At 37.2% G+C, this 12,125-nt stretch overlaps 1 protein-coding gene across 1 annotated transcript; it reads right to left on the bottom strand.

Annotated features, from left to right (window-relative positions):
- Positions 1–6,410: 6,410 nt before the first annotated feature.
- Positions 6,411–11,772, bottom strand: sdf2 (stromal cell-derived factor 2). The gene is made up of 3 exons (XM_014977361.2): positions 11,519–11,772; positions 9,428–9,624; positions 6,411–7,291 (listed from the first exon to the last, which is right to left on the bottom strand). The coding sequence occupies exons 1-3, from the start codon at positions 11,700–11,702 to the stop codon at positions 6,992–6,994; spliced, it is 681 nt and encodes a 226-aa protein (XP_014832847.1). The 5' UTR covers positions 11,703–11,772; the 3' UTR covers positions 6,411–6,991.
- Positions 11,773–12,125: the final 353 nt, after the last annotated feature.

The following is a 12,125-nucleotide window of genomic DNA, read 5'->3' as shown; positions in this document are numbered from 1 at the left end:
TACATCAAAAAGCTGCATATTTACTCTTGAAAATGTGCAGGGAATGTGAAGTGAGTGAATGTGAGCACTCTATCCTGGCCACAGCATTGAAATTCATACCAGTTTCCTCACATCTCATGTAGCCGTGCATCAACGTCACGTTTAGCGTGAAGCATTTGCATCCTCAGCTCAGTCTGCTGTTTGTGCTACTGTGTCAAATCTTTATGTGTATCTAGAGGAAGCACAACTCAACTCTCAGAAAGGGACCACTTGATTCCCATCACGTTTTAGTCCAATGTTTTTGTGGCGTGGAAAAGACAATGTATATAGATAATTTGCAAAAACCTCATGAGCGTTGTAAAAATAGACCAAACTGGATTCAGTTATCAGGTATGCATTTGTGGGGAAAAGGCCTCATATTTGCATTTCATTGTTATACAGCTCATCTGTAGAAACCCCCTGACAGCATGCCAGTATATATTGCCATTAACTAAAGATTTCCCCATAGATTTCTGCTATCTAGCTTATGTAATCTTTTACTCCTCTCAGCAGCAGAAAGTACACTGCAAAAACACAAAATATTATCAAGTAATTTTGGTTTAGTTCTAGTGGAATTGTCTAAGTACACTTAAAATAAGACAAAGCTAACTCATAAGTAACTTTTCAGCAACATATCGGAGCTTTTTGGAGTCAATAATTTCTCAGTATAACATGGGGGAAATGTCTTGTTATAAATGACATAATCTTCCAATGGAACTAGAACTATTTCATCAGTATTAAGGAATGATTCACTTAAAACAAGCTCTTATTTCTTGCTGAAAAGTTACTTATTAGTTCTGTCTCATTTCAAGTGAACTAAAATCTGCACTAGAAACTAGACCAAAACTACCTGCTAAGATTTTGTGTTTTTACATTGTACAAAATAAGAAAAACTACTAAGCTTTAACATTTTCCCACTGGCCACTTTATTAGATTCCTCCGTAAACACAAACAACAATAACATGGTAGCAAGTCGCTGCAATTTGGTGACTTTGAACCTGGCAGGATTGTTGCAGATCTACAGTTTCATGCAGACCATCTCTCAGGTCCACAGAGAATGGCCCAAATAAGAGAAAATATCCCCTGAGGAGCTCTGTGGAGAAAAATCTGTTGACATCAGAGGAGGATGATCAGGCTGGTTTGAGATGATATAAGACAAGTGTAGCTCAAATAACCATTTGTTAAAACCAAGGTGGGCCAGTAAAACATGTCTTCAACTGCAATATTCAGCTTTTGGAAACAGAATTTGGTGTATAAAACATGAAAGCACAGCACAGGTTGCTGGTGATGTAATGATGTAGAAGAATACTTTAAATTTCGGCCTCTTGGTACTAATCTGATAATGTCTCTTCCTTTACGGCCTCAGTGGACCCATTTCCTGAAGGATACTTCACGCAGGATCATGGTCCACGTGAGGAAGCTAAAAATCTTATTAAATTGAGAATTAGTTCATTGCAGTCCTCCAGGTGTCAATTCAACAGAGCACCTTCATATCATGGATTTGCAGCCAACAAATCTAAATCAAGCATGTGAAGACGGACCAGAGGACCGTTTCTGAATCTATGCTACGGAGAATCCAGGCGGTTCTAAAGTCTGAATCAAAACTAACCAGGTGTACCTAATAAAGTGGAAGGTGAGTCTGGATAAACAGGAGACGTGTGACGTGTAGTTAGGTTCTTGGAAAAGGTTTCCCTCTAGTGGTCAAAACGGGAACTAAAGCTTAATCTGAGCCTTCAGGTGTGTTGTTGGATGTCTGTAAAAATTTATGAATTCAACCCATTATTCTTTTTTTGTTTTGCTCAGGACTAAATGGAAAACTGTAATATTTTCCAGACATATTTTTGGTTTAGCTCTTTAAAAAAAAAAAAAAAAAAACTGCCGTCTTACAAGAAAATGAACCTTGAGACACTTTAAAACCACACAAGATCACTTCACACACACACAAATGTAATTTAAGGATGAAAATGACCAAATAATTCTTAAATGTCTGCTCCAGATTATAAGTTATGTATTTACAAACAGATATAAAGAATATGTGGGACAGATGTAAAGAATATGTGGGACGTAGTAACAAAAACATGGTTAATGGGCATGGGCTGGCCTCCATTTTTACAGTAGCAGGGTATTAACACAAACGTTTGAATTAAGATTATCTTAATATATTTTAGAGTGTAGTTGTTTTTATTTAACAGAAAAGTCACTGTTTTTCCTATACAGCAGCCTAAATGAGATTGAAGGATGGCACTACTTTTAGCTTTAACGTCATCACTCTGGGAAATGTGGTAGCTTCATTTCAGCCAGCTGACAGCAGTGTGCAGCACCACACAGCCAGAGAAAATTCTGCTCAACATGGGACTTTCTCTGGCAGCCCATTAACATGACTTTAATCTGGAGGAACAGAATTAAACCACTTTTTTTAAATTATGGTACCCTGGTACTGCTAACCAGCCCATGTCTAATCAATAAATTAGTTTTTATAAGATAATTATGTGAATATAAAGTATCTTGTATCATAAATGTCACTTCAGCTAACCTGTCCAGCCCTGTGTAGATCACTGCTCCTGACTTTGACTTCATTATATTCATGTGCATTTGAAACCAGATATTTAAATACACTATACAAAAAGACACGTTACCACTTTGATCAAAATCTGACAAAAAGTATTTTAAATAACAAGTATGATGTTGATCATTGTGGTCAAACATTTCAGTTTAGATTCATTAGAAGACAGGAAATTTTTATAAAATTTAAGGTCTTGGTTCTTGTGTTTACAAACTGTAATCTGACATTTTATGCTGCTTTTAGAGTAAATGTCTTCTTCCTCTCTAAGTAGCTTTCCTGCCCATGTCAGTCCAGGACTCATTTCCTGACTTCAGCCAGGATTTTCACTTTTTTGTTTTTGATCTGTGGTTGATAAGCACATTTTACACCAAACCTCTGGCGCACAGAAAACTTCTCTTTCCTGAACAAAACACAGATGGACGTTCCTATTTTGTTCATACTTGGAAATTATTGTTTAAAAAAAGATGAACCCTGTATTTTCAGACATCTGGCTATTGCACACTGTAAAAAACCCCCAAAGCATTCCTAATTTACAGTAAAATAATGGCAGCTGTGGTGGCCAGAGTTTTACCGTATAAATATCAATTTTATTGCATTTATATTTATCAATACAGGTTGCTTCCAAGAACACATTGTCTCCTTTTTTGATATTATGGAACATCTAAAGAAATCAGAAAAAGTGCACTGTAAAAAAAAGAAAAGTCTAATATACGTCAGCTGTGGTTGAAAGAATTTTTATAAATACGGTAAAGGCCGTATTTATACGGTAACATCTATTTTTATACGGCAAAACACATAAATATGGTACAACTCATATTTATACGGATTTAAACTCGTTTAAATACGACAAAATTCTGGGAACCACAGCTGCTAGAATTTTAGAGGAGTTTTTACAGTGCATTTTTCCTGATTTCTTTAGATTTTCCATGATGTCAAATGAGAAGGGAGTGTGTTTTTGGTCTCAATTTATCAACAGGTTCATTTATTAACTGAGAAGCTGTGAAATAATCAAAGGCTATGAAGGCATATGATATGACATGATATGACATGATATGATGAGATGACTTCCAGTAGTGTTAAAATTCAGCGTTCAAGTTTACCCCCAGAAAACTTGCTAAGGTTGGGGCGTCGGCAGCCATTTGTCGTGTTTTTGTTTAAAGTTGACAGGAAATTTGAAAACATCACTTGATAATTATGTGTTATTGGAAGATTAATATCTGAACACCAACTATAAAGTCTTAAAAATACAAACATAAAAAAAAGCTTAAATAAATAAGTAATGCTAAGCCTGGTGAAGGCACAAATAAAGCCTGGTGGCCCGCCAGGCTTATAATACACTGGGAGAAACCCTGGCGCTATAGGGAGTGTTTTGTTTCACTGCACAATGAACAAACTGTATCTTTTTATACAGGGTATATAAATATCTGGTTTCTACTCTGTGTGGATTCCCTAACTGCATGGTGCTCCCTGTGGGACAAACATCGGACCGGAGACTAATGGTTCCCTTTGGACAAATCTCTTACAATATTCTGCTGGGGGGGTTGGACTGTTGCCCATGTGGATTAAACCTGAGGCAGAAGTTCCAGTCAAGCTGGAGTGCATCCATGTGGGTTTACAGGACGACTTTGTGAAAATGTAAAGAAAAGAAATCAGCGAGAGGACTTTTTCTTTCAAAACAAGGTCAAGTATCACAGCTAAACTGTATAATACTGTAAATCAGTGAGCATGTTGTTGTCATGTTGTTAAAGAAAAGGGATCCAGTTCCTCTTTCCTGTTGGTTTAAATGTAATTATGTATGTATTACTGTCACATATTTGACTTTCCTATTTATACTGTAATAGCCATTTTTATAGTTTCTACCAGCTATTAATCAAATCAGAGAGCAGAAGAGGGCATTTTCATAAATATGCAAATACAAGGTCACACCATCATCATCATCTACGTGTCGCATCATCTGTAGAAGAGTCTCACTGTGGATGGTTCTACACACTGATCCAATATGTCATGTATTTTAATCACTTGAGAGTCTAATATAACATCCTCATTGTCCTCTACAAACTTCTGCGTAAAGCATCTTACGTTTATCCTTGTACGTTCGTTTGTCTTTGAGATTCCCGGCACATTTGACTTAATGTTTTCCTTTTCCTGTCAGCATCACGGCCATTTTGAAACCAGCATTACTCACTTTATCCCTGCAGTTTACCGAAATAAAAATGTTTCATTTTGAGATCATTGCATGACTGTGCAAGGGAAACCCGTTTAAGGTTCACATTATTGTACCCGTGCTTCTGTAACAGGACAAGAACCGGTTTATGGTTTCCATGTTTTTGAAGTTTGTTTTTACCAAAACATGTTTTTACCAGTTGTATATTGTACAGAGATAAAATTAAACACCGATAGCTAATACAACCTCGGCATGCTGCTTAGAAAAGGAGAACGAAAACAGCAATAGTTACCAACTGAATGGATATTTAAAATGCAAAGTTTAATCTGAGTATTCTAAAAAAGTATATCTATATATGTTTATGCAATAAAACCTTGTTTTGATAGAAACTGGTGTACCTGTGTTTACTTGTCTACATGTTAACGAATATTTGGTTCGGTGAAAGGGTTAGTATCTCATCTGAAAGAGATGAATATCTTACTTTATTTATGCTGATTTTAGGTTTGTGTTGAGTTGGATTAATCTTGGAAATCAGATTATGGAATGATGGAGCAGCAGTGTTTACCCTGTTGTGGTTGCAAGTCAGAAAACAAATGCTAATTTATTTGACTTAAGAAGCTGAACTTATTTTCAACTGGAAACTAAAAGATTAAAACTTCCAAGTGTAGACAAAACTAAAGGAACTGGGTAGTCAGCCTGGAGTCGAGACAAAAGCAAGCAGTTTTTAGTCTTTGTTGACCAGCTGCAGTTTCATAAATTAGCCTGAAAAACATTTGAACAATCCACCATGTGCAGAAACATCACAGTCTGCATAGCAAGGAGGTTAAGAGACGTTATTGAGTCTTATGTTGATTTTGTGAGACCTATGCCAATTACGCATGGGAATGTTTTGATAAATCTAAAATGAAATCTGAATCAGATTAAATTGTAGCCTATGTACATTTAAGCCCTTAAGACGTTTGTTTGACACCCATAACTAAGGAAATCCAGGGTGACAAAAACTCTGTTTAATTTGTAGTTTTAAAGATTAAACATCAACTTTAAGTTAATATTCTTACGCGTAAAGCAGCATCATTCAAATTAAAGTTATTAGAAAAGTGAGCTCCATTTACTAATCTATTAATCTAAATGTGTTCATGCAGAGCAATCAGAAGAACAGTACAGAAGTTCATCATTGGTGTTGTTTTAAATGCAAACCTGTAAAACGGAGAGAAATGTTCAGTAGTTCTTTCATGGACTGAGTCATAAAGTCCATGCAGGTCATGAATTAACTCACGTGGGCGTGAAAAGACGCAAAAAAGAACCCATTACCAAGAACTGCTGCGTAAAAAAACAATGAAGTCTGTGAACTAAAGTGAACTAACGCTTCGCTGCACGTCCTGCAGAGCAGCCTCAGCATCGGGACTCATTGTAAATGTGCAGGTCAAATACAAGTTAGATTATCCTCCTAACTGATTCCCTCATCCCCACAAACCCCATTATCTGTCAGATAATGAACCCAAACATGCCATTATCTGGACAAACAAGGCATTAGGCTCGTCTAATGGTCCAGACAGACATTAGCAGCTTGCCTCACTGGCAAATCCTTTATTAATTAAAGGATTTATGAGGTGATGAAAACTGCTTGACATCAAATTAAAGAGAAGAAAGTCATGCTGAAGACTGTTTGCATAAAAAATCTTTATTATGAGGTATTCATTGTCAGTTTGATGTCGTAGTAAAACGTCTGCGTTTGTAACACTGCACTCTCCCGAGACTTAAGAACCAATTGAACACTGACAAGTAACATCATTAAAGAGAAAAAAAATCTTAAACAAAGTTTGTTCTGGCATGTGGAATAATTTATAAGAAAAAAGGGTGATTTTAGACAGGAATACTGTTTGAGTTTTGATCTTGGAGGTGTGTGGCCTAAATGCCATAAAAGATTAATATATAAAATGCTTTCATTGTAATGTAAACACCTACTTCTTTTATTGGCAGATAAAGGCACAAGTGTAACAATATGTTCACCTAGAAGGCTTCCTGAGCTGCAGAGTAACAACCAACAGCAGAGAAGAAACCCCCATCTGGACCTAACACAACAAACATGGAAGGTACAAAGAAGGTTCAAATATGTCTGGCTTACTAATTTTTCCAACCGAGTGTGGCTGCTGGATCTTTCACGGTTCTTATCCACAGACTTAAACATTTTGGGACAGTGAAGGTGGCTGTTGGTACAGATGTAGCTGAGGATGAACAGAGGAAAGTCAGAACTCTGTGTGTGTGTGAGCGAAGTCCCGGCCGCCTGCTGGGCTCTCGCTCGGCTTCATGAAGACGCCCTCCATCACCTTCCACAAGCTGTGCTGGCTGGGATTCGACATGGCGTGGACCTCCATCTGCCCGTGGATTGGCCGCCCGTACTGCTCCCCCGTCACGGACAGCAGGCCGTCGGTGGATTTATGGCGGAAGCGGACGGATTCCTCACGCTTCCACACAGATCCGCTGCACTGGACTGTCCACTCGTCAAGGTGGTCGCCCTCCCCTTCTTCGCCAAACGCACTCACTTCCTGCAGACACGAACGCCACCATGAGAGGATGAGACATGTTGATTCTGGTACTGCTTCTCGTCTTTTTTTTTTTTGTTTGCATGCACCAAAAGTACCCTGTGCAAAAGTATTGAGTCACCCTTCATTTATTTAATTTTATGTTCAAGCAGCTCAGCTTCTTTGTAATGTTTGATCAACATTTTTGTCTGAAGATCTTTATGAGCGTTTATCCAGCTGATTCAAGGTGTTACTCGATCAGAAAGTTCTGGTTCTGCCCCAAATAATCCATATTCTTTGCTTAGAGTAGTGACAACAAAATTCTATTTTAAGACACCACAACAAGGTCGAATTTGAGTAACATATACTGAATATGTTTTCAAGGGGATGATGTTGGCTGTTTCTGACTAACATTTTGTTTATTTATAATTATCTCATTTCCACTTTTAGCTGTTTGGATATTTTACTTTTCAATGTAACATTTTTATTAGATTTAATCCCCATTATTTTTAGAGGTTCTCATTGTTTTATTGTCTTGTTTTTACCTGATTTATACATTTTATATGTATTTTTGGCTGCGTTCACACTGCAGCCTGAAGTGACCCAATTCCGACTTTTTGTCAAATCGGATGTTTTTGCCTGGGCCGTTCATACTTCCAAATAAACGCGACCTGTATGTGATCTCCAGTGTGAACCAGAAACGACCTGAATGTTTCCCGGATGCGTAGTAGAGGGCGCAACAACGTCAGCATTCTCAGTGTTCTGCCAACCGCCATAAGAAGAAGAAGTGCTCCGTGTTTGCGGAAGTAAACATGGAGGCTAACGGTAGAGCATAGTTTACACATTTGAGGTTGTTGTCCAACCGGATCCAGCATATTAACAACTTAATAATCATTATAGTCCGTCATGCTTGTTGTTTTTCTTCCCGTTTGCACGTTTCAGGACGCAGAATAGTGACGTTTGTCGAGTATCACTGACGTTCAGGTCGGAATGCGACCTGGATGTTAGGCCACATTTAAATCGGAAACGTATCGATACCAAGTGACCTGAAGTGACCTGAACTTCAGGCTGCAGTGTGAACGCAGATTCCATCTGTTTGGATTGAAATGCAGAAAGGGTAATAATAATGGCTACCAAATAACATATAAAATCAAAATATATCGTTTAGCAAAAGTTTATTCCTAATTATTATTGAAGCTAAACAGTTTTTTCATACTTTGACCTGAATCTGCTTTCAGTTAGTTCAGTTTAATAATATAAATTTGGCCCAGAGCATAAATAAACTCGAAGGGCAGCTTATTATTATTATTTTTTTTACATTTGCACATATTTAATTTAGACTCAGTTACTGTGATTAGTCAAGAGGCTTAAACATTACCGCATGCTGGTGAATTCTGGTACATTCCTGAAACATTTTAATAATCCGCTTTATTTTTTTTAAATAAGCCTACAAATTACAAGGCTGTTTTTTTTACATGCGAGCGATTTTAACCAACCTCAGCGGGGAGCTTTCTGTGTAATCCTTCTCATAACTCTGAAATCCCTCCACATCACAACACACACGTCTACACTCACCTGTAAACCAACACTCACTCTATTCTCGCACATCAATAATTCTTGTATAAATTAATCTAAAAAACCCCTCCATACTTTCACTCATCAACATTTCCAACAACAATTACTAGTTCCACTGGCAGATAAATTCACTTATAACAAGACATTTTCCCATGTTATAAGTGAAATAATCTGCCAATGGAGCTAATGCTTTTTTTTAAAATCAGTATTAAGGAATTATTTACTTAAAACAGGCTGCTATGTCTTGCTGTAAGGTTACTTCTCAGTTAGTTTTGTCTTATTTCCAGTTTACTAAGATATTTGCACTAGAAACACAACAAAAATACTTGATAAGATTTAGTGTTTTTTCAGTGTATTAAGCCATTATCATTATATTAATTGATAATGGTCACAAACAAGAACATTATTGTTTAGCAATTTATTGTCCAGCAAAATTTATAATCATGACAACCCTAATATAGTGTGTTTAGTCAGTATGAATATGATTGTATTTTTGTTTGTTTGTGTTATGATATTCTGCTGTTGTTGAAAATGAGAACTTACCTGGTGAAGGTTAAATCAAAAATAAATAAATGAATAAATCACCTGATTGGAGGACAGCGGCGAGGCGAAGTAGTGGCTGTGCAGGTTGCGGCCCGTGTTGACATGAGTGAGGCGAATCGTCTGCCCGCATTTGACCGGCGTTCCCCGAGTGCAGGAGGCGCCGCTCGTCCCTCGGATGCTCCAGTAGCTGTTGCTGTCCTCCACCGCAGAGACGCCTGTCACAGACTGCTGCCCACTGCCTGCCGCACAGAGTTTATGGCTTTCATTTCAAAGAGATCAAACCGACTACTTTAGGAAATAAAAAGCAAGTCTATTTACATTTTAGATGTTTCAACATTTACTGGGAATTATAGAACAAATCTTAATAGTTTACTTTGGGTTTGTCTACTTACAAACACTTGTGTTTTATCTGGATGATTTTTAGATAGACCAAGTAATGCTTAACTAGGAACCATGTTTTCTTTTTTCTTTTTAACAAGTTAAAACCTGAGCAGTGTGATCTACATTATTCTTTAGTCTCCCTAGGAATCCTCTGAGTTCTTCTGCAGAATTAAATATAACTTTATTACATCAGATTGAATGGATCTCATCTAGAAGTGCAAAATCTGCCTATTTAGATTTTCACTGGTACCAATTTGTTTGTTTGAAACACTTCTGCTAAATATAGCAGAAGTGTGTGGACATGGTGGGTGGGACTAACAGCCAAATCACAAGAGAGCAGAAGAGGACAGCGAGTGATTTTTAGACGTTTGCTGAGGTTGATAAGATCGGTTTCACATGTCAGTATTGGCCGATTACCAGTCTCCCAAAGTTAAGGAAATTGGGACCAATAACGGCACAGAGATCTATGAACAGATAATGTTAACTTATGCTATTGATTCATCATTGGATTTAGATCTGGACTTTGACTATGATTTGCTCTAAATGGGTTCATTGCAGCTCTTTCTCTATGTTGGTGTTTATTTTCTTGGTGGATGGTGGAAACATTCACCCAGTTTCATATCTATTGTCTTGTTATGGTTTCCTTTCGACATTAACAAGACTATTTCTTCTTTAAAAGATGTGTGAGGTTCCTCTGTCAGCAGCTTATCTCATCTGAGCCATGGATCACTGCTGCTCCTCCAGATTTATTGTTCATTTCTTGGCTGCTTTTCTGATTAATACTCTCTTACCCAGCCTGCCAGCTTAAGTTTTATTTAGTGCCTTAACATATCCATTTTCAGATGATGTGTTAAACCGTGCTCTGTGAGGCGTTAAATGCGCGATTTAGTGATTTCTCCGCTTTAAATTTTTCCAAAACATTATGCCTGACACTTCCAGTGTGTTTTTGGTTTTATAAAAGCTGTCTGTTAATTAATTTTCTATTATAAACCTCTGTAGCCTTCACAAATGGTTGGATTTATCCTGAGATAGTATGACACACAGATGGGCTCTGAGGTTTTACTTATCATTTCAGAGGACAGAACACTGAATATAAATGCATGCCACTTGTTTTAGATTTTTTATTATAAATTCTTATAAAATATTAAAAACCATTTTAATTTTCTTTAATTCATAAATAAGCGCTATGTTATTTTAGTCTGTTACATAAAATCCCAGTAGGAGTTACAGGCTATAACAAGACAAAATGTTAAAATAATTTAAGACGAATGGATCTGTTTGCAATGCACTGTGTACTTCTGACCTAAAAGTACACGTTTGAGCATTATATGTGCACTTTGTTTTTGACTTAAGTATTTTTATTTTCAGGGTATTTTCATTTTTAACAATACAAAATGCCTGATTAAACAGTAAAACTTAATTTAAGTGAAAGAAAGGTGACAACGCATAGAAGGGATAGTAAGAAACGACTCAAAAAGGCTCAAAATTAGCCATGATTGTGTAGGAAACCTTTAAATCGGCATTATGTTCAGTTGTGGACACAAATAACCGACAATATATGCGATATGGAGCCAATATGAAGTGAAATATGTTACACTAACCCAATGACAACCTTTGAACACAGAAACCGGTGATATCCTATTCAGTAAAGACACGTTTACAGATGTGATTGATCAATAAAGCCGTTGCTGGTGTTTGAAAGCACGATAATATAATTTTTACATTAAATAATTCGTTGACGTTTAAACTCACCAGATCCGTAGCGAACGTCGTGCGAGTGCAGCCTGACGTTGTGCTTTACATTCAAAAGTTTAATAACTGATCCGCACGTAACAAAGCTGAGTTCGGAGCCAACGGACAGCCCACAGATGCTGGAGAGTAGCACGAAAATTCTGAATAGAAAGCCTGGAAAATTCAGACAGTTTGAGGTATCCATTCCGACAACACCACAAAATCGAGCTGTCACCGGTCTATGCCTCTTTTCAGATTTGTATCAGTTTTCGCTACGTCATTACAATTGTACAGTATCCATCTGAAAACATGGAACTAGCGCCTCTAGCGACTTGGAATACTAAGGTAGGTACTTTCTGTGCTTCCCGTTGTTTTTGCCTACTAACTGTCCCTTGGTAATACTTTGATACAATTGATTAAACTGAACACATTTTCAGCTTACTTCAAAATATAAGATTACAGAGCGCAGATTATATGTACTGCTATCTTTTCTTTTTCTTTATCTTTTCTTGTGGACTTTAAGATAAACCAGCAGGGGGCATCGTTTTTCCATCATGGAAGGCAGAAGTTCCATATGGGTGCTACAAAATATTTAGTCACCCATCTAAGTCTGTGCCTCAACTCCTGG

This window comes from Poecilia mexicana, unplaced genomic scaffold (genome assembly GCF_051168715.1).
Source record: "Poecilia mexicana isolate PSO_F unplaced genomic scaffold, ASM5116871v1 scaffold_14, whole genome shotgun sequence".
Taxonomy (NCBI): Eukaryota; Metazoa; Chordata; class Actinopteri; order Cyprinodontiformes; family Poeciliidae; genus Poecilia; species Poecilia mexicana.
Note: the sequence above shows the minus strand (reverse complement) of the source record. Positions and strands in the feature narration are given on the sequence as shown.